Source organism: Vulpes lagopus, chromosome 5, assembly GCF_018345385.1.
Source record: "Vulpes lagopus strain Blue_001 chromosome 5, ASM1834538v1, whole genome shotgun sequence".
NCBI classification, from domain to species: domain Eukaryota; kingdom Metazoa; phylum Chordata; class Mammalia; order Carnivora; family Canidae; genus Vulpes; species Vulpes lagopus.
The window spans coordinates 12,585,859-12,608,131 of NC_054828.1; the positions used below are offsets into that span (position 1 = coordinate 12,585,859).

At 53.1% G+C, this 22,273-nt stretch overlaps 1 protein-coding gene across 1 annotated transcript; it reads right to left on the bottom strand.

Annotated features, from left to right (window-relative positions):
* Positions 1-1,871: 1,871 nt before the first annotated feature.
* On the bottom strand, positions 1,872-9,103 carry HMOX1 (heme oxygenase 1). Its single transcript, XM_041757420.1, has 5 exons — positions 8,929-9,103; positions 7,705-7,825; positions 5,124-5,615; positions 3,680-3,779; positions 1,872-2,517 (listed from the first exon to the last, which is right to left on the bottom strand). The coding sequence occupies exons 1-5, from the start codon at positions 8,949-8,951 to the stop codon at positions 2,387-2,389; spliced, it is 867 nt and encodes a 288-aa protein (XP_041613354.1). The 5' UTR covers positions 8,952-9,103; the 3' UTR covers positions 1,872-2,386.
* Between the last annotated feature and the right edge of the window lie 13,170 nt (positions 9,104-22,273).

Here is a 22,273-nt window from a genome sequence, read left to right on the forward strand (position 1 = left end):
ATGTTCCTGGGGTCCTGGGATCAAGTCCACATCAGGCTCCCTGCTTCTCCTGCTGCCTGTGTCTGCCTCTCTGTGTCTCATGAATAAATAAACCTTTAAAAAAGTTTCAGGTTCATTTTTTGTTATTTACTTATTTTTAAGGATCTTATTTATTCATGGGAGAGAGAGAGAGGCAGGCTCCTCATGGGGAGCCTGATATGGGACTCAGTCCCAAGACCCCAGGATCATGACCTAAACCAAAGGCAGATGCTGAACCACTGAGCCACCCAGGTGACCCTCAAATTTGCTTTTCTCATTAATACTACATGGAAGCCCCTTGGAGAACAGAACAGATTTAACTCATTCTTTTTTTATTTTTTTTAAGTTTATTTTTTGTTAGGTAATCTCTACTCCCAAAGTGGGACTTGAACTCAAGACCTGGAGATCAAGAGTTGCTTCCTACTGGCCATCTAGGTGCCCAACTCATTGAACAGCTACTGGTTCTCCGTAGAGAGAATACAGATTATTCGGCCATTTTCTTGTCAATAGGAGCAAGATGGTTTGTTTCTGTTTCTCCCCTGCCTCCTTTCCTTTATCACTACAAATAATCAATATGGATGTCATGTTCCCCGAAAACTGGAAAGCAGGCCTCGGGTGGGAAGGGCTACAGCTGCTATTTGGGATGCCTGCTCTTGGCAAATATAATCTTATTAAAGTGTGGCTCCTGGGCCTGGTTGGTTGCACTTTGGAATCTCAGGGAGCTTTTCACAAACAGGATTCCAGGGTCAGAACCTCCTTGGGTGGGGCCCAAGATCCCCACCCCACCCCTATGATCCTGACGCCACTGTCCACACGCTGACGTCGAGCTGCCGGGCCCTCTACCAGCTGTGGGAGGTAGGGGTGTTATTTTCATTTTGCCAGTGAACAAAAGACAAGTGACTTGTCCAAGGGTTCCAGACTTTGTGACAAAGCTAGGCATGGGTACACAGCTCTCCTGACTCCCAGTCCTCACATACCAGAGGTGTCAAGGGAACACCTTGTCCCCTGCTTTCCCAACTGCACCTTTGGGGAGGGGTTTTCACTTCCCCATATTGGGAAGCTGCACTATTAATATTTCAATGGCTTTCATGACTTGGGAAAAAACGTGGGTTTTAGAACTGGACAGACCTGGTTTAAATCCTTCCAGCCCCCCCGGAGTGGTAGCACCCCCACGGGTTTGCTGCGAGGATCACATGAGGGGACACAGGAAGTGACCCGGGGCGCTCACAGCACAAAGATCACTTAGCAAAAATCGCAAACCCCTGATCACTCTCATTTAGTAACAGGCGCTCATGTGATAGGATGTTGGCCTTCTACCTGCATCTCCTGTGCTGCTCAAGACAGGTGACATAGATCTCACTGTATTCATGTTACAGGTGACAGAATGGAACCCAGACGGGTTAATAAGGAATCTCAAAGGCAGAGCTACAAAGCGAGTGGCAGGGATGGGAACCCAGGGATCTCCCTGTCCCAAACATTCACTGTATCCACTAGATAATATTTGGTCCCCGAATCTGCTCGTCTCGGCCTAACGGGGCCACGGCATCCTCAGTAAAGCTGAGTCTTACATCAAAGGTCAACACAAAGATTCACACACCAGCTGCCTGAAGCTCACCCCCCACATTCTCAGAGCAGAGACCAACATCTGAAACTGGTCCCTTCTACCCGCACCATCACCCTTTCTCCCCACCAGGCACTCAAGAAACGAACGGGCAAGAGTTAGCTCCCCAAGGCTAACAGAGCCCAGGAAAAACACTTCAAGTTTCTATCAGGCACTGTAGTTTATTATTTCACACAAAAGTTAGAGACCAAGGCCACAGTGTTGTTAAACACCTCCCATCCCACCCACCCACCCACCCCCAAAACTCACCCTAACTGTGCTATAAAAACAGAACAAACAAAATACCACAGTTCAGGTGGAGCCAGGAACAAAATGCAGCTCCGACAAAAACAAGACAAACACAAGACACAACATCTTTTTTGATATAAAAATCGCCATGGCCCACGGAGAAAGTGGTCATAGCATGTCAAGGAGACCACACACCCAGGGCATTTGGAGGTTCAAGACAGCCGCCACTTCTGGCCATGTCTTCTGGGCTCTACTGCAGGAACTGGGGGTGCTGAGGGGCCAGACAGGACCCCTCATCCCACTTCAGAAGTTCATGTCATTGAACTGGATGTGCTTTTGGTTGGGGAAGATGCCACAGACTCTCCCTTTCCAAAGAGAGGGATGCAGGGTCAGGGCGGGGGTGGGGGGCACAGACAGCCCTCTGCGCCTAAAGTAAGGAAGCCAAGAGATAGTCCCTCTCCAGAAACAAGGTCCTCCATTGGACAGAGTTCACAGCCTAAGGAGCCAGTGCCCGTGCATTCACATGACATAAAGTCCCACAGCCACCGTTGCCACCAAAAAGCTGAGTGTAAGGACCCATCGGAGGAGCGGTGCCTGGGACGGCAGGTTGAGCTGGGGCTTCCCTCTGGGAGTCTCCGCGGGAGTCGAGTCTGAAAGAGAAAGGAGGAGCATTGTCACTCACAGCTGGACAGAGGTGGCGGTATGGGATGTCACAGCAGAAGGGCCTCAGCAGGCTCCTGTACAGTTCCTGCTCCATGCCAGGATTCTGCAACAGCGGACAGGGAGCCCTCTGGCCACTGCTCTGATCCCCTCAAAGACGGGGAGCTTCCTCCTCCTGCAGGCTGTCTGCTTTTCCATTTCAGCCAGCCCACACTGTGGGAACACATCCTCCAGGGGCACTCGGGACCCCACTCTGAGAACTGCGGCATGAGGATAAGGACCCCTCCCCTACCAGGGAGCCAACCCGTCCCATCAGGACTGGCCTCATTCCCATGCTCCTGACGGAGGGCTCCGCATGGTCCTGCACAGGTGGGAAGGCCACAGGCAGGTGGGGCAGGGTGGTTCTAGGAGCAAAGGCCTCTGGTAACCTGCCTGGCAGGTGGCAGGGCTTCACCTCTCTGTTCACTCACTCCCCTCCGCCCCCCAAAGCCACAATCCTACCCACACATGTGTCAGGCTCGGTGAGGGTACATTTCATGGAGCACTTTGGTCTTTCTAGAAGTTTTCCAGATGTTCTCTCTACCCATGTCCCTCTCTGGGGCACCTGAGGGAAGGTCTAGCATGCAGTAAGGGGTTCCGTCTTCCCCATGTCCCAAGGCACAGTGGCAGCTAGAACTGCTCCCAGACACCCTGTCCCACATCGGGGCAGAGGGTGCTCTGCTTAGGAACCATGAAAGGGGCCCCAAAGGAGCCTACATTAAAAGGCTTTGCCCCTGGGTGCCTGGGGAGCTCAATCAGCTGAGCATCCAACTCTTGATCTCAGCTTAGATCAGGATCTCAGGGTCGTGAGTTCAAGTCCCGCGTTGGACTCCACACACCCACGAGAGGCCCTGCCCATGCCTTCTGAGGGTTCTTTATATGCATGTCTGTGCTTCTCACCAGTGAACCAGAACTTGCTGACCACCCTTAATTTTAGAGACGGGGAAGACAGGTGGGGAGAGCCACCCTTGGAAGGAGGGCCTCAGGCCCCCAGGCCAGTGCCCGACTGCTCATTTAAAACACCCAGAAGACAGGATAGCCAGAAGGTACTGGGGGCAGACAGCTGGGCCACAAGCCCCTCCCACGGAGCCCATCGGAGGGCAGGGGGCTCACCTTGTGCTCTACTGCCAACCCGTTGTCGTAGCCCTGAGGCCTGCGAGGGGCTCTGGTCCTCAGTGTCCTTGCTCAGCAGCTCCTGCAGCTCCTCAAACAGCTAAGAGACAGAAGACACACAAGCTTGAGCTAGAAAGAGACGGTGCTAGGCTCCAGGCACAGGTGGGCTTCCAGGTTGTGCTAGGAAATATTTAGGACCTCACGAAATTGTAAGAAAACTCATGAGCAGTCCCATTGCCTTCCCTCAGTTTTGGAGGGAGAATGTGACAGGTGCGTTGGCCTCGCCTGCCTGCTCCCCCCCACATCCTTGCCCGGTAACCCGCTTCCTGCCTTGAGGGTCCACCGGGGCTCTTTGTGCCCTTCTCCTGTGTCCCAGGGCTTGTGTCCCGCAGCCTGCTGCCTTCCCCCAGCTGTCCCCTGTGCCAGGCACCCCAGGAAGGGCGCTGCATGGGGTTCCCTGGCCAGGCTTTGCAGCTGCAGCTCCTGCAGGCTAACCAGAGCTCAGGCAGCAAGAGCCAACCTTCCAGCGGGGTGCTGACCTCCAAAGCCCCCGTTCCCCTGTTCTTTCAGAACCTCTCTGAAAGGCACAGATTTTCTCAGAGGCTTGACCGGGTTTTGTCTGCCACTGACTGCAAGGGCAGGAAGGTGCCCCAGAACAAGTGCTGGCTCCCAGGCTGGGAACAAGAAGCCAAGAGGGCAGGAGCCAGGACCCCAGTCCCTGCAGCACCTCGGGGAGGATCGGGGAGCTATGGGATTCTACAACATCGGGGTTAGAAGGAGCCTCACACCACCCCGAGCTCCACCCATTCATCCTTCAAAGCTACTATCCCCCTGGATTTAAGGCAATGCTTCTAGAAAGTTGCTTCCTGGGGCACCTGGGGCTCAGTGGTTGAGTGTCTGCCTTTGGCTCAGGTCACGATCCCAGGGTTCTGGGATCGAGTCCCACATCAGGCTCCCCGCATGGAGCCTGCTTCTCCCTCTGCCTGTGTCTCTGCCTCTCTCTCTGTGTCTCTCAGGAATAAATAAATTTAAAAAAAAGAAAGAAAGAAAGAAAGTTGCATGCCACTTTCCTGGTCAAACAGTGACCCTGCAGTGCCAACCTGACCACACACAAACACACACACATCTGTGTTATCATAGAAGGCCATAGCTGTGCCCATCACATCCCAAGAGAACGCAGCTAACACGACAGGGCTGGCCCTGTGCCAGCTCCTGCCATCGGGACTCGACTGGTATAAAGTCACCCGACCCTCCCAACAGTGCAAAGAGGCAGGTACTATCATATCCCCGTTTTACAGATGGGGAACCTGAGGTAAGAGCACCCAGCTGTAAGTGGGCCCACACTCCCCCATGACCCCAGCGCCTTCCCCGCCATGGAGGAGAACTACCCACCCACAGAGCAGCCTGAGGCTGGGGCAGGGGGACACAGCTGCCAGCCCCTCACCTGAATGTTCAGCAGGAAGGCAGTCTTGGCCTCTTCGATGACCCTCTGCCTGACCTCGGGCGTCATCTCCAGAGAGTTCATGCGGGAGCGGTACAGCTGCTTGAACTTCGTGGCGCTGGCGATGTTGGGGAAGGTGAAGAAGTTGACGCCCTCCCCTGAGCTGGGCAGGTCCAGGGCCTTCTGAGCAATCTTCTTGAGGACCTGGCCCCCCGATAGGTCACCGAGGTAGCGGGTGTAGGCATGGGCCACCAGCAGCTCTGGCTCCTTGCGCCCCACCTCCTGGAGGCGCTGCACGTAGCGGCGGGTGGCCTGCGTGTAGGGGATGGCCTCGTGCCAGCGGGGGCCGTACCAGAAGGCCATGTCCCTCTCCAGGGCGGCCTTGCGGTGCAGCTCTTCTGGGAAGTAGAGGGGGGCGTAGACTGGGTTCTCCCTGTTGTGCTCGATCTCCTCCTCCAGGGCCTCGTAGACGTGGTACAGGGAAGCCATAACCAGCTGAAACCGGGGTGAGCAGGTCAGGACCCTGTCCCGCCCCTTCACCTCCGCCCCGGTGGAACCCTCATGCCCTCCCTGAGCTGAGCTCCCACCTCCAGCTCGTCCCCTCCGATCCCACCTCCTGGTCATCCCCCCAATCCTCCCCCTGCTCACCGCCCCCCATCCCCACTGCACCGTAGACAGCTGGAGTGTCAAACTCCATCGTGCACCTGCTGAACCTAAAACCCTTTTATTCCACCTGCTGAACCTAAAACCCTAACTCAGGCCTCATAAAGATCCAGAGGAGCTGCTCTCCCCACTTTACAGAGAGGGAAAAACTAAAGCTTGGAGAGGGTACGACGCTGGGAGACCTCACAGCGAGCAAGCAGTGAAACTGGATTTGGGCCCAGGCGTTGCTAGGAGCCAGCACAGCTCTGGGGCAAGGGGGCCTGAACGAAAGCGTTCACTAGAGCCTCACAGTGCCTCTGCACTTTGACCCCCGGATAACTATCCTTGAGCGGAGGCTCCTTTCCAGAGACCCGCTGCATCTCCACCACCCTGGGGGCTGGGCAGGGGAGGACGGCCCAGCACACCTTGGCTCAGGAACTCTAGTTTGAGTTTGAGGGAGGACAAAGTGTAGATGTTCTGGTTGAGGTTTCCCAGTTATTTCTGAGCCACAAACGCTCCTGGCAGCCCCCTTTCTCAAATGGGCACAAAGCCAGGAAGCCTGATACAAGACAGCCTGGGCTATTGAGGGTGCCGACCCACTTCCTGGTTAGGATGGCTCGGGCCATCCTGGGCTATGTGACCTCGGGTAAGCCGCTTGCCCTCTGTGGGTGACTGGAGATCTGAGTGACTGTCAAGTCAAGCCTTGATCACCTCCCCTGCCAGAGAGGATAATGATGTCCTAAGGGGGGCTGATGTGAGAGCTGCCCTCAAGCAGGGTGACAGGGGCAAAGTAGTAGGCTCAGCCTGGGATTTAGCCCTCGGTTCCAAGGCTATGGTGAAAAATGCCACCTCCATCGCATCACCTATGTGAGCACTGGGTTCTCTCATGCATCTGTGTCCACTTTGAACTCAGTGGCTTAGAGGCAAGATCCAAAGTCCCAGGGGCTGGGGATGGGACACTCCAGCAGTCACCTCCCTGGCTCCCACTGCCCCCAGACACAGTACTACAAATGGGCGTGGCATGTGCCATCCTTTTGAGAGAGGGAGGAAGAGGGCAGGGAGGGGGAGCCAGGACTAGACCCAGCGAGGTAGCCAAGGGCCCAATCCCCTAGGATGGCAGGGCACGTGTCACTGAAGCATCTCTCTGGTGGGAAGTCAATGGGGGGCGGGGTGCAGAGTGCAGAAGAGAGGGGTGTCAGGAGTAGGGGATAGTGCTCCCCACCCAGCCCCCTCTGCTCACCCCGAACGAGCCTTTCCTCACACTGCTGTCTGAACACCCGACACCTGCCTGGTTCGAGTGCCTGCCTTCTGTTTGCATGAATTCCTCAGCCGTGCTGGGAAATAGCAAGATCAACGCCTCGCGCAGAGCAGATGCTTAAGACTCTGCTCTTGAAGACACTTCACAGGTAAGATGCCCACAATCTCACTGTGAGGAAACACCTGCACTCGGGCTCGAACCTGTGCCACCCTCTGCCTTCAGAGGCACACCAGAAATAGATCAGGAGCACAAGCTCTGTAAGAGCAGCTTTGGTTTGATTTCAGACTCTCCCACTTAGTAACTGGCTGTGTGACCTCTCGGTCGCTACATCACCCCCTGAGCCTACCCTTCCTCATTGGCCTTACCCAGAGCTGAGGCACAGATTAGAAATGAAGCGTGTAAAATGCCCAGCACAGGACAGGTAGGTGCTCAGTTGATGGCTCTAGGGCCCCAGCCCCTCCTCAGCCCTCCATAGCAAGCTGTGAATTTGCTGTGTGACCTTGAGAGGTCACCTCGCCTCTTTAAGCCTCAAAGTCATCTGCAAAAACGATTCCCCTGGACATGCCTGTCTGGTCTCTCAGCATCCCTGGTCCCAGTCCCCACTTCAACCACTGGCCTGAGTGCCTCAGGCACACCCACACCTTTCATACACTCCACCAGGGCTGATCCCGCCAGGCCACATACCTTAAAGCCTTTTCGGGTCACCTGGCCCTTCTGAAAGTTCTTCATGAACTCGGCATTCTCCGCCTGGGTATGCACCTCCTTGGTGGCCTCCTTCAGGGCCTCTGACAGATCCTGGGACATGCTGCAGAGAGGACGGAGGGAGGGTGAGCAAGGGTTGCTCTGAGCAGGGCTCATCCCAACACTGAGCTTCAAGCCTCGGAGAGATACCAGGCTTCTCTGCAGGAACAAGTCCTGCCTGCCATCTAATACACAGGCTACCTTCCCAGCTGCCTTATGATGCTTCAAGTCATACAACCAAATGGGAAATCCTGGTACCAGATATTGTTTGGTGGTGATGTGGGGGGGGGGGGGCGGCTGTTAGCAATGCCCAGGGAGAAGTAGCAGTGTGAACATTCGTATTTTATGTCGTAATTGCCGTTGATTGGCTTTAGACCCAAGATCTAATTCATTCATTCTGTTGACATTTCAGATACGAATATGCCCATCCTAAAAGGGGTTGGGTTAAAAAAAATCTGCAAAACTGTTTTACTCCAAGAAAAAGTCCGTCTCTGAGAATATTTCTGCCATATGTCCGTATCCACCTCCCACAGAATTGTCATTCTCCCTTCTCTCCTGCACCCCTTCCAGAGACATCACCCCCAGTTCTGTTCGTGCTCGCACTCCCGGGGGAAGGGAAGGAGCCAGGCAGACTGTGGTTTCAAATCCCAGCTTGGACACCTGCTGGGGGGGTGGGGGTGGGCCTTGGGCTTGCTGCCTCCCTGAGCTGTGCAGCCCTCCTCTGTAGCGCGGGGGGCAGGACGGCACCGCGGCGAGCGGCTCAGGTGCGGGGCCGCTAGCAAGAGGAGGATGCGGCCGCCAGGGGGCTCTCCTGGAGAACCAGCCGCGGTCCCCCCGCTCGGCAGCCCCCGGGATCCCGGAGGAAGCAGGGAGCACCTCCAACGACGTTAAAAAGTCAAAAAAAAAGTTGGCTACCATAGGGACACTTGCATCTGGGCACCCACCCTGTGCCAGGGAGCCAGACGGGTAAATCGCCTTCATCCCTCTGAGGACCCCACCGGACCAGACCGAAGCCCGGCCCCTCCGTAGTCCAAAGCCGAAGGAACTCGGCGATGGCGCTTCCCGGCGGCGGGCAGGGGCGGCCCACCCGGGAGAGAGAGCCCGGACCCGGGACCCCGCGCCCCGCGCCCCGCGCCCCGCGCCCCGCGCCCCGCGCCCGGTGCCTGCCTGTCGGGCTGAGGGCGCTCCATCCGGCCGGCGCTGGGTGCTGCTGGCTGCGGCGCTGGGTGCTGCTGGGTGCTGCTGGGTGCTGCCGGCTGCGGCGCTGGGTGCTGCTGGGTGCTGCCGGCTGCGGTGCTGGGTGCTGCGCGTGCTGCCGGGCGCTGCTGGGTGCTGCCGGCCGCGGCGCTGGGTGCTGCCGGGCGCTGCTGGGTGCTGCCGGGCGCTGCCGGGCGCTGCTGGGTGCTGCGGGTGCTGCGGGTGCTGCCGGCCGGGCGCGGGCTCCGGGGTCTGCGGAGGCGCGGGGACGTGCGGCGGTGGCCGCGGCTGCCGGGCCGCGCGGCCCATTTATCCCGGGGGCGGGTCACGTGGCGGCGGCCGGCAGCTGCTCCGCACACTGGGCCGAGGTTGCGACACCCGCGCCGCGCCCGCCCCGGGCCGGCGGGGGTGGGGGCGGTCATATGACCCAAGGAAAACAAAGCAATTTAAAACAGGACGCTTAAAAAAATAAAACAACTTGTGGAAATCTGAGCAGCCGTGTGATTTCGGCCCTCCCAGAGGCTCCCAGGCCAGGATGGGCCCTGCGCGCCCCACCTCCCCGCAGCCTCGAAAGGGCCAGAAAGCTGGGAGCCCCGCCCTGCCTGCTGTCACCCCTCCGGGTCTGGGCGCCGGTTCTGCTCCATGCCACCTCCTCAGGGGACCCTCGGCTGACAGCCTGCCTCCGCATTCTCACTTAATATGGACATTTAGGACTTTTTTTTTTTTTTTAGCACCTACTAAATGTTAGAGACTGTGCTGTTTCTATGGTTCATCCCTACAACCACTCTGTGGGGTAGATCACTACCATTTTACAGGCGGGGAAACTGAGGCAGGGGGTGATAAAGTGGCGCTCCCAGGGTCACACATAGAGCAGGAAACCGGGCCCCAACCCGAGAGTGCGTCTAAGCCCGCCCTCCACCTCCAAGCTGTCTTAGCACTTGGTTCGCAACCTGAGAGCAAGGCCTCTTACACAAACCACTTCCCCGCTTGCATGCCTGGTGTTCTTCCAAGCCTTGCCACCGCTGACTCAGCTCCTCACACAGCTGGCCCTCTCTGATCTACTGAATTAGGTCTGCAGGAGATCCAAGGCTTAGGACTGGGGGTGGGGGGCGCCGGTCACTGGGTGAGCCCCAGCCAGCAAGCTGGTGAGTCCTGAAGCCCTGTCCCACTGCCACAATTCTGGATTCTAAATTTAAAAACAAAAACACAAGTAAAAAACAAATTATAAAAAGGTGACCTTGGCTCGGTACAGGGATGCTGTTTGAAAACAGAGGTGGCAAGTGTCCCGCCTGGGAAAACAACGCAGGGACAGGCTTCCAGATGGTCTGTCAAGCATGGATTACCCAGGTAGGGGACCGTGGGGGCTGACTTCTGCCGTCCTTGCTGTTCGTGCATGTCCAGGAACACCTGGTGCTTGGAGACAGTCTTCGAGCAGTGGGCAGAGGTGCATCTAATCCGAGGTCAGAGTTCTGGCCCAAGAGCCACCCTCTTTCCTGAGGGTCAGTTACCAAATCAATCCGGCCACCTGGAAGTTGCTGAGCCTTCTAGATAGAGGGCCTATGCCAAGGAGTTCAGTCCTCCGTATAACCTATAGAACTACCTCTGCTTCTGTGAACAATGGTTACAACACTAATAGCTAATATTCACCAAGCATTCACTGTGCACCAGCTACTATATAAGCCCTCACATGCATCAGCTCATTTAATCCTCACAATTACCCCATGAGGTTGGTATTATTACCTGTGTTTTACAAACGAGAACACCAAGGCAGAGAAGTCAAGACAAGGTTTTGAACCCAGGCAGTCTAAGACAAAGATTTCAAACTTCCAGGTGACCTCTCCCAGGGATGACAAGACTCACAAAGGTCAGAAGTAGAGCTGTAGCTACTAGAAGGTTTAAAAAAAAAGAGAGAGAGAGAGAGTTGCCAAGAACTTTCTAGAAATGAGAGCTATTAGAAACCAATGGCCTCATTAGAATGCAAATTTCCTGGACAGTTGGGACCTTGCCTTGTTCTACAAATGCCACAGCCTGGAACAATGCCTGGAAGGTAGAAGGCGATCCCCACTGATTGATTGGAAAGAACGAATAGATAAGCTACAAGATCTCTTTCTGGTAAACGTGATAATATTGCCAGGCTGCCCCAAAAGGGCTGGATTCAAGCTACACACTGCAATCTTAGCCCAGTGTTACTGAGCACTTTCCATGGGCAGAGCCTTTACGTGCAGGATTTCAGTTAATACTGACATTGGCCCCTCCAGGTTACTGTCTGTTTCATTTCTATTGTGTCCACGTAGACACTCAGGCACAGAGACGTTAACAGTTTTCTCAAGTCACACAGCTAGTGACTGCAGAGCTGGGATCCAAATCCTGGTGCTTTGAAACCAGAGCCCATGCTCCTGACCCCCTCGCCACCTGCCCTGCCACAGAAGGCTGCCTCCGTGCCCCAGGAATTTCGAGAATAAGTGTCAAGTTCTGAAAACTTCCCTTCAGCACATCCAGAGCCTGTCAATTCAGGAACCCCAGGAAGTAATGCTTGTGTGATCTGATTTCTTCTTATTTAACATGATTTCTTCTTATTTATTATTTAACATAATAAATTTCTTCTTATTTAACAGAGGCCCCAAGTGGGGTTTGACTTGCCCAGGCTGCACGCCCATAGGACACAGAACCTTCAGTGACCACAGGTTCCTGGCTCCCAGTCCAGGCTTGTTCTTCATCCCAACTGCTGCCTGGGGAGCCCCAGATGTGGCCAGAACAGACCCCACATACAGACAACCCCAGGGCAGAGGAGGCCGGGGGCAAAGCTGATCTGGCTCTTTCCTCTGTCCCAGTGTTGAGCTTGTGGTCCTTCTGTGTGCTGACTCAGCTTTCTGACTTCCCCTTCCCTGTCCTCAAACAACTGGAATGATCCAAATGGTATTCTTTCTCCTCCTCCTCTTGTGGTAAGCTGAATAATGCACCCCACCACCACCAAGGATGTCTGCATCCTGATCCCCAGAACTTTTGAATGTGTTACATGACATGGTAAAAAGGATTTTGCAGATGTGGTTAATTTAAGGATCTTGAGATGGGAGATTATCCTGGATTATCCTCATGGGCCTAATGTATTCACAAAGATCCTTTGAGGAGGGAGGCTGCAGAGTTGCAGATACCGAATATGGCATGACAAGAGAAATGGGACCCCCGACTGGAAGCCACTGGTGTTAAAGAGGGAGTCAGGGGCCACAAGCCAGGAGAGCAGGTGGCCTCTAGAAGCTGGAAAGGGCAAGAAAGTGGATGCACCCCTGGAACTCCAGATAGAAGTGCAGCCCTGGGGGATCCCTGGGTGGCTCAGTAGTTAGCATCTGCCTTTGGCCCAGGGAGTGATCCTGGAGCCCCGGGATGGAGTCCCACGTCGGGTTCCCAGCATGGAGCCTGCTTCTCCCTCTGCCTGTGTCTCTGCCTCTCTCTCTCTATGTCTATCATGAATAAATAAATAAATAAATAAATAAATAAATAAATAAATCTTAAAAAAAAAAAAAAAAGTGCAGCCCTGCTGACCCTTTTAGAACTTCCAACCTCCAGATGCCTGGAGAATAAACATGTGTCATTTTAAAGCAGCAGGAGGGCAGCCCAGGTGGCTCAGGGCGTGATCGAGTCCCAGGATCCAGTCGCATGTCCGGCTTCCTGCATGGGGCCTGCTTTTCCCTCTGCCTGTGTGTCTCTCTGTGTCTCTCATGAGTAAATAAATAAAATCTTAAAAAAAATAAAGCAGCAGAACAGGAGTATGGCCCCCTCAAAGCCTGTCTTCCTCATCTCAGGAGGGAGCCTCAGCTGCAGGAAGCAGGAGATGGTTGGATAGACCTGGAAGTTCTCCCTCAACAGCTCCCTTCTGTTGTCTCCCAGCATGATGCTCAGAATTCTTGATGGCTCTACCTTCAGAGGTTCCAGGCTGCTTCTCTCCCTGTCCTGTCCCAGCCCTGGATTTTGGGGATGGGCAGCCTTCTGTCCTGAACAACTTCCCACGAGTCCCAGCCTATGAGTCGGCCCTCACCTGACCCAGATTGAACACTGCCATCACGGAGTCCTCCTGGCCCTCCTTGTTCACTGCTCTTCTGCCTCCAGGCAGGGAAAGTTCTCAACTTTAGGGCTCCTGTGATGAGATTGGGCCCACCCAGAGAATCCAGCAGGATCTCCCTACTTTGAAGTCTGTAACCTTCCCAACTTATGCAAAGGGCGTTGAGCGTCTTGAACCAGTAACATAAGGTAGCCCCAAGTTCCAGGTATTAGGGCATGGGCAGCCCGGGGCGGGGGGCTCAGGGCTGTGATTCGCCCACCACAGAGAAACTCCCACTTCCATTTGGTGAGGGTGAAATGAGACCATGCTTGGAAGAATGCTGGCTTCCCAGCAGACCTCAGGATTTTTTGCAGTTTCCACCCACATTTGTCTTCTGTACCCCCTGCCCCCATTCCGAATCATTTTCTCTTGGTCCCAGACTTCTTCCATTAGGATCCTGAGCACACAGGCTCTGACAAGGTGGGCTTCAGCCCCTTCAGCTTTGTATCTCTAGCACTCATACAAAACGGGCCCATCTAGGGGCATCTGGGTGGCTCAGTGGTTGCTCATCTGTCCCAGGGTCCTGGGATGGGGCTCCACATCAGGCTCCCTGCTCAGTGAGGAGCCTGCTTCGCCTTCTCCCTCTGCTCCTCCCCACCGTTCATCCTCTCTCACTCTCAAAATAAATACATAAAATCTTTTTTAAAAAATGTCAGAAGAATGGGAAGTGGGATGTCAGGGGGGAGGGAGACCCTGAGAACGTTGTCAGTTGGGCCGAATGGGAACTTGGAATTGCCCCTTGGGTCTTGGCGGAACCACCTTTGAGATGTCTGGGATCATGCTTTGCAAACAATGTGCAGGGACTAGAGATAAACTGGAGGCTTCTGCTCTTTTCTGGAAGCTTCACTTCCTCCAGCCGGCTATGAAACTGCCCTTTCCCCAAGATCGCCCAGAGGAGGCGGAGATTTGCCGGTGACTCAGCAAAATCCAGGTCCTCTTTGTCTCCGCGAGCCCCCCTCCCAACCGTGACTCAGCAGAAGCGCAGCTGCTCCGGGGAATGTGGAAATCTCTACTCAGCACTGGGCAGGCACCGCCCGCCACTCGCCAGGAAAGCAGAAGTGGTTTGGGACAGAGGGCGGTGGGGCTGTCTCCCAAGGCTCTAATGGTGAAAAACAGAGGTGAAGCCTCAGCAGATGGAGAGTGGGGAGGAAGACACGGGGAGACTGGCCTGGGCTGGATGGTGTTCAAGGAGAAGCAGGAGACCCGCCTGGATATCCTCAGGCAGGGGCATCCCAAGTTAACAAGGTGACACGGGGTGTCCTGACGGTCCCCTAACCCATGAAAACCCAAGAGGTCATGCCCTTGATCCTTGACCCAGCAGAGGCAAGGGGGAGTGGTGCAGAGAGAGAGAGCCCAGTGGTGAGGTATAGCCTTTCTCAGCAAGGCAGACCAGCCCAAGCCATAAAAACATCCTCGGACAAGACTGCACAACACAGACATTTTCTGGGTTTCGAGGGCCCCCATAGGCAAGGCTGAAACCTCATGACACACTGGGAGGGGATACCACACGTGTCACAGACAAAAGATGGCAACACGTTCCTAATATTTAAGAAAGATGGGACTGGCCCCAAATGGAGTCACTTGTGCTAAGCCCTGTGTCAGCAAATCAAGGCTAACATGTGACCTAATTCCAGTTTCTGCCTCTTCCAGGAATGCTACCTGCGCCCAGTCTGGAGTCCCCTGGTGGGACTTGTGAGATGGCCAGTGTGGTAAATAGACCCTCGTTACCCTAGTCCATAAAGGAAGGTGACCTTGCCAGAAACAATCTGCCCTTTGTTTCACTGCCCCTCCCCGCCCCCGTTCTGCCTATAAAAAACCCTTCAGAGCTCCTCTCTGCTGGATGGGAGAATGGTGCCCAATTCCCAAATTACTGAATAAAGCCAATTTGATCTTGAAATGTACTCAGTTGAATTTTATTTTTTAACAGTAATAAAAGAGCTCCCTAAAGCAGTAGGACAAATAGTCACTAGGAAATGTTAACATTTAATTCATGGTGCTTATCATCAGCCTCCTGAGAAGGCTGGGGAGCCAAGGAGGGTAAGAGAAGCCTGCCAACTTGCCAGTGGAACACCTTTCCCCTCCTTATCACCTTCACTCCTCCAGCCCCGGATTCTGCAGATAAGGCAACAGTGGTCACCACATCACTCCTCTCTTGTCAACACCCTTTACTAGCTCCCACCGCCCTTGGGATAACATGCAAACTCCTCCACCTGGCACACCTGGACCTCCGCCCTTGGCCCTGGCCACCTGTCCAGCAGGGGGGCCTCACCTGCTACCCTCACATCATGCATGCCACTCTCAGCAACGCTTACCTACTCCCAACTATCCAGGCACACATCCTTCTGGCCCCTTGATCGGGCTGGTCCCTCCTGCCTAGAACACACATCCCCCTCTCTTTGCTCCTGTGCCAAGCTATTCATTTTCCAAGACTCGCCTAGAAATAGATAATAGGCCTCAATGAAGGAGTGAAACCTATAAAAATACAGAATAAATCATAAAGGAAAATCTCAGTGACCTTAGATTTGGTGGATTTCTCAAATAAAACACAAAAAGCACAAAACAGAAAAGAAAAAGATGGTAATCAGTGGTACTTCATAAAAAATGAGCTTTTGCTCCTCAAATGACACTGTTATTAAACCTAAGAGGTGAGCTAGAAACTAGGAGAAACTATTGGCAAACATATATCCAACAAAGGACCTGTCTCTAGAATACATAAAGAACTTGTACGATTCAATATTAAGAAAGCAGGCTTAGACTCATAATCACCTGAGATAAATCCAGACTTTTAACAATTCAGAGATGGCACCCAGAGGAATCATCACAATAAGCCTTACTGTATCAACACTTATCTTCCCTAAATTTCCCCCAAGTATTCATCTGCACCTGCTGCTTGCTTCCCCGAAAAACCTCAACCCCTTTTCCTTTGCCTTCTGTACAAATGTACTATAAGGTTGACCCTGAACCACACGGTTGGAACTGTGAAAGTCCACTGATATAGGGATTTTTTTTCCTGATAAATACAGTACTATAAATGTATGTTCTCTTCCTTATGATTTTTCCCATATTTTCAAAAGATGGGCACTGAGGGGGGCACTTGGCAGGATGAGCACTGGGTGTTACGCTATATGTTAGCAAATCAAATTCCAATAAAAGAAAAATTTTAAGATTTTTTAACAATTATTTATTCATGAGAGGCACAGAAAAGTAGACACCAGCAGAGGGAGAAGCAGGCTCCATGCAAGGAGCCTGATGCAGAACTTGATCCCAGAACCCCAGGATCATGCCCTGAGCCGAAAGCAGATGCTCAACCACTGAGCCACCCAGGTGAACCCTCTCATATTTTATTTTTAAGTAATCTCTACCCTCAATGTGGAGCTTGAATTTACAACCCTGAGATCAAGAGTTGCACACACTACTGACTGAGCCAGCCAGGCAGCCCTTCCTTATGATTTTCTTAGTAACATTTTTTTTCTCTACCTTACTTTATTATAAGAATACAGTATGGGACACATATAACACACAAAACATGTGTTCCTTGATGGTTTGTGTTATCACTAAGGACTCTGGTCAACAGTAAGCTATGATGAGTTAAGTTTTGGGGGAGTCAAAAGTTATTACGAATTTTCAGCTGTGCAGGGTGTCCCATGCGTCAGCAGCATTGTTCATTGTTGAGATGCTATATAAGGCCCAGTTCCTTTTTTTTTTTTTTAAGATTTTATTTATTTATGTGACAGAGTTAGAGAGCACAAGCAGGAGAGCAGCAGAGGGAAAGAGAGAAGCGGACTCCCTGCTCAGAGGCGCTTGATCCCAGGATCAAGCCAAAGTGTCTGAGCCAAAGGCAGACACTTAACCTGCTGAGCCACCCTGGCGTCCTAAGCCCCAGTTCCTGAACTCTTTTCAATTACTCATCACTGTTTCTCTCCTGTGCATGTGTGATGCATGTGTTAATAAATTGTTGCTTGCTAATTTGTCTTTGTCATTTTAATTTCTAGGCCCTCCTCCCCATTCCAGAACCTGGGAGGGTAGAGGAAATGAACTCTCTCACTGTAGAGCTTCTTTTGAAGAGTTGGCAATTTCTTAAGAGACCAAACACTCACCATACAACCCAGCCATTCTACCCCTAGGTGTTTACCTACAGGAAATAAAAGCATGTTTCGGCACAAAGACTTGTATACCAATGTTCACAGTGGCTTTATTGGTTATAGTCCCAAACTGGAAACCACCCAAAAGTCCATCAACAGGTGTATAGAGAAACAACTGTGGAATAACAATATGCTGGATTCCCAGCAATGAAGAGGAGGAACCATTGTTCCATGCAACAAGACAAACGAATCTTGAAATAATAATACTGAATAACAGAAGCCAGATTGAAAAAAAAAATTCCTACTGTTGAATTACATTTATGTAAAACTATCTATAAAATGAATATAGGATCAGACAGCCCGGGTGGCTCAGTGGTTTGGCGCTGCCTTCAGTCCAGGGCATGATCCTGGAGTCCTGGGATTGAGTCCCGTGTCGGGGTCCCTGCATGGAGCCTGCTTCTCCCTCTGCCCTCTTCCTCTGTGTCTCGGCCTCTCTCTCTCTCTCATGAATAAATAAATAAAATATTATTAAAAAATAAAATGAATATAGGATGTTACAAATTTTTGGAAAATGCAAGCTACTCTAATCAGATCAGTGGTTACCTAGCTGGATGGGGGGATTACCAAGGACCGAGGTTGGGCTCAGTGTTCAGGGTGGAGTCTGCTTGAGATTCTCTCAGTCCTCCTTTGCCCCTCCCTTTGCTCTTGCACACACACTCTCTCTCCAATAAAATCTTTAAACAGAACAAAAAACCCCAAAGGACCATGAGGAAACTTCTGAGAGTAGTGAATACATTCATTATCTTTATTGTGGAGATGGCTTCATGGGTATATTTACACCAAAACTCATCAAATTATACACTTTAAATATGCAGGGTTTGTGTCAATTATATCTCAATAATAAAAAAATAAAGTCGTAAAACAAACAGGCTGAGCCCAGGCTTTTTCCCTCTTGCCTCATAAGGCCCCTCACTGAGCTGTGTCCCCACCACCCCCACTCCAACTGTGAGATCCATGAAGGCCATAAGGACTGCAGGGGATCCCCTCTCCTAGGCCTGGAGCCCAGCAGACCACAGGCAGGTGCTATATATTTACCAAATGAGGCTTAGCAGGGTTGAATTCCCCACCTGCAGCCACACGGCTCACAGGGAATGGAGGCCAGGTCTAAGTCTTGCAGGGGACAAAAACATATCTCCTTTCTTCCCATCTAGGTTCCTAGGCCGGCTTAACAATAAAATGGACAAAACAAGTTAACGGGAGAAAAACAAATTTAATTTTGTACACATGAGAGCACATAAAAATATGGGACTTGAAAAAATGACCAAATCAGGGGCCCCTGGGTGGTGGCACAGTCCGTTGAGCATCTGGCTCTGGTTTCAGCTCAGGTGGTGGTCTCGGGGTCATGGGATCAAGCCCCACATTGGGCTCCATGCTCAGCGTGGAGTCTGCTTGGGACTCCCTCTCCCTCTGCCCTTCCCCCACCCCCACTCTCACGCTCACTAAAACAAATAATTAAATCTTAAAAAAAAGAAAAGGAAATGACCAAATCAGTCAGCTTTTATGCCTTACAGACAAAGAAACAATAAATTTGTGAACAATTGACAAGCCAAAGAAGTCTGGGTTTGGGGTAGTAAAATAGGAAGTAACAAGCTTTATTTGTACCAGCCTCTCGGGCTTGAATGCCTTATCTCCAGCGATAAGGATGCCTTCCACGGTCCTGGTACAGGGAGGGCACCTTTCACATGGGAGATTTATTTCCTGCTTTCAGAGGGACAAAGGAGATTCAGAATGTCCTTGGCACTGGCTGTTTCTTAAATAACTCTAACTCAAAATAATCAATATACCAAAGTGGCATATTTGAGGGTGGCACATTTTACTCCCCTTCACCTTAAAGCACACTCAAGTTTTTTTTTTTTTTTTTTTAAGATTGTATTTATTCATGAGAGACACAGAGAGAGGCAGAGACACAGGCAGAGGGAGAAGCAGGCTCCCTGCGGGGAGTCCGCTGTAGGACTTGATCCCAGGACCCCGGGATCACACCCGGAGCTGAAAGCAGACGCTCAACTGCTGAGCCACCCAGGCGTCCCAAAGCACACTCGAGTTCTATAGCAAGCTGCCATCTGGAGCTGGGTCTGGGACAGTGAAGGGGGTACAAAGAGCAACCTCTTTCTCAGGCATTACTCAGTTTCCATTTGCCCAGATCCAACGACTGAAGACCAGTGACCAGACCAGGCAGCAGTCTGGACTCTGGAGAGTTCAGGCTGCGAGGCCAGCCTGGCCAACATGGAGCCTGGATCAACAGGATCAAGGCACTTCTAGGTGGTGTAGACAGTTCATTGTTCAAGCAACGAACTCTAAACAAACACTGCTTCAAATCCAGGTCCCATGACTTAGCCCATATATGCACTTCACCCCTCTAAGCTTTACTTCCTCATGTGACAAATTGATAAGTAATAACACCATCAGCTCCAGGGGATGTGGTCAGGATCAAATTAGTCTAACATGTGTAAGAAGCTCAAAATGGGGCCAGTGGAAGAGGAAGCCTTCACTAAGCACTCCTTGCTCTGTTTGGTCAGACTGTGGCAACCAGTTCCCCTCTCAGGGTTCTGGCAGGGACTGCTTCCTACCTAGAAACTTCTGGGTGGTTCTGAGTAGGTTGGGGTCACTAAAATCTCACAAACCTTGCTCTCACTTGGGAGTTGAGAACCTCAGGGTCCTTGGGGCGCCTGGGGGGGCTCAGTCAGTTAAGTGTCTGACTCTTGATTTCAGCTCTGACCGAGCCCCGCATTGGCCCCACAATTGACATGGAGTCTGCTCAAGATTCTCTCTCTCTCTCTCTCTCCCCCTCTGGCCCTCTCCTGCTCCTTGCTCTCTCTAAACAAAAACAAAAACAGAACCTCAGAATCCTCATCTTAATTTTTTTTCTCAATAAGTAAACTTCCTTGAAATAATTCCAAATGTCCAGAAAAGTTGCAAGAAGAGTACACAGAATTCTTCACCTGGATTCACCAGTTGTTAACATTTTGTCATATTGGTTTCATCATCCTTTCCCTCTCTCTCTCTCTTTTTTTTTTTTTTTTAATTTAATTATGATAGTCACAGAGAGAGAGAGAGGCAGAGACACAGGCAGAGGGAGAAGCAGGCTCCATGCACCGGGAGTCTGATGTGGGATTCGATCCTGGGTCTCCAGGATCGCGCCCTGGGCCAAAGGCAGGTGCCAAACCGCTGCGCCACCCAGGGATCCCCCTCCCTCTCTCTTGATTATAGATACACACACATACTCTTTTACATATATATTTGTATTTCTGGCTTATTAGAGAGTAAGTTGCAGACATCATGCCCCCCTGCCCCCAAATTCTTTAGCAGGTATTATACCAGAGTACAGCCTCTTGGAACCACAGTACAATTAGTACAATTGTAAACATCAGGGACCCTTAACTTCAGCGCAAATACATTCTATAAAACCTACATTCCAACGTCATCAATTGTCTCCCAACTGTTGTTCGCCGTGTCTGGGTTCCAGCCCAGACCCAGCAGAGCTGTCCTGCTGCTTTGCTGTGCACAGCCCCCCGCGCTTCATGACTGGAGAGCAAGATGGAGTCACTGGTGTCCAGCAGGGGCCTGTGTCTAGCAGGGCACCGAAGCTCTGAGATATCCCGAGACCAGATCCGCTGACACCCCACAACTGTAACGGGTGGAAGTACCGGGGGTCTGCAGGAGCCCCAAACGGCGGAACCCCCCTGACAAGGCCGCTGTGCCTCGGACAGGACCCCTCTCTGATCACTTAGCTCGGAGCTGCAGCAGCGCTGGGGTCGGCCCGGCCTACACGGGGGCAGCCCGGCCCAGGGCCCGCCCCGCCCCCCAGGCCTTATCTCGCCCGCGCCCACAGGCGCCTGCGGGTTGGCGCATTAACCTCCTCCCCACTCTGTTATCGGGTTTACTGCGCCACTTGGGCTCTTTCGGCGCCGCCTAAGAAGCCAAGTTAGTCGTCCGAAGGGCCACGGAGGCTGGAATCCTGAACCTGTTCCATGATCATGTTAATGTTGCTTTGCAACCGAGTGAAGCCGAGATAACCCACGTCCGTAGCGTGCTCCGGGCAGCGAGCTCGCGGCTGGGAAACCGCGGGGACCCCGCCTTGGTCCCCCCCCGCCCCCCGGGGAGGACGACCGGCTCCGGTGGGATCACGGCCCTGGGCTGGGGGAGGCGGGGGCGCGAGAGGGCCGGGTCCCCGAGGCCGGGTGGGGGCGGCGAGGACCCGGAGCAGGCGGGGGTTGGGGGGAGGCCGCAGGCAGCGCGACCTGCGGGCCCCGGGAGTGGCCGCCGCCGCCGCCGCCGCCGCCGCCGCCGCCGCCGCCGCCGGGAAGGGAGCCCGGGCCTCGGGACCGTGACTCAGCGAAAACAGACCTCGGGACCGTGACTCAGCGAAACAGACCTTGGACCGTGACTCAGCGAAACAGACCTTGGACCGTGACTCAGCGAAAACAGACCTCGGGACCGTGACTCAGCGCGGAGCCCGCCAGCGTGACTCGGCAGAGCAGGGCGCAGGGTGCGGGGGGGGGGGGTACTCGGCGGGCGGGCCTCGGCGCCCCACCCCTGCCTCCGCGCGGTCGGAGCCCCGGAGCCACCAGCGCCGCCCGTGACCCAGAGCAGGTGTCTCCGCCGCCCCCAGGGCCCCGAGCGGCGACGGCGCTGCCGCAGCCCCGGGAGGGGTGGGGGTGCGGTCCTGGGCACCGCGGAGCGACGCCACCATTTCCTGCCCCGCTCAGCATCAGACGCTTGCTTGCCTCAGTTTCCCCATCGTCACACTGAGGGCAGACGGAAGCTCCCTTCGGCGGATGGCATTCCGTGGGCGTCTGTTTATTTTTTAGATGATCCGATTTGACCCTCTAGTTAGAATATACTGCCCGGCACCGGCCCGCCTTGAAGTCTACCGCCCGGGACCTTCTAGTGGATTGCTTAGGATTAAAAATAATAACTAACCATCGGCCTTCTGATAGGCTCACAAAGGAGTATGTAGACAGGACATCATGTAGACAGGATCCCGTGTAAGGAACAATCATAACTGGAACAGAGCGTAGGAAGTAGCTGTCTCTCTCTCTCTCTCTCTCTTTTAGGATTTTATTTATTTATTCACGAG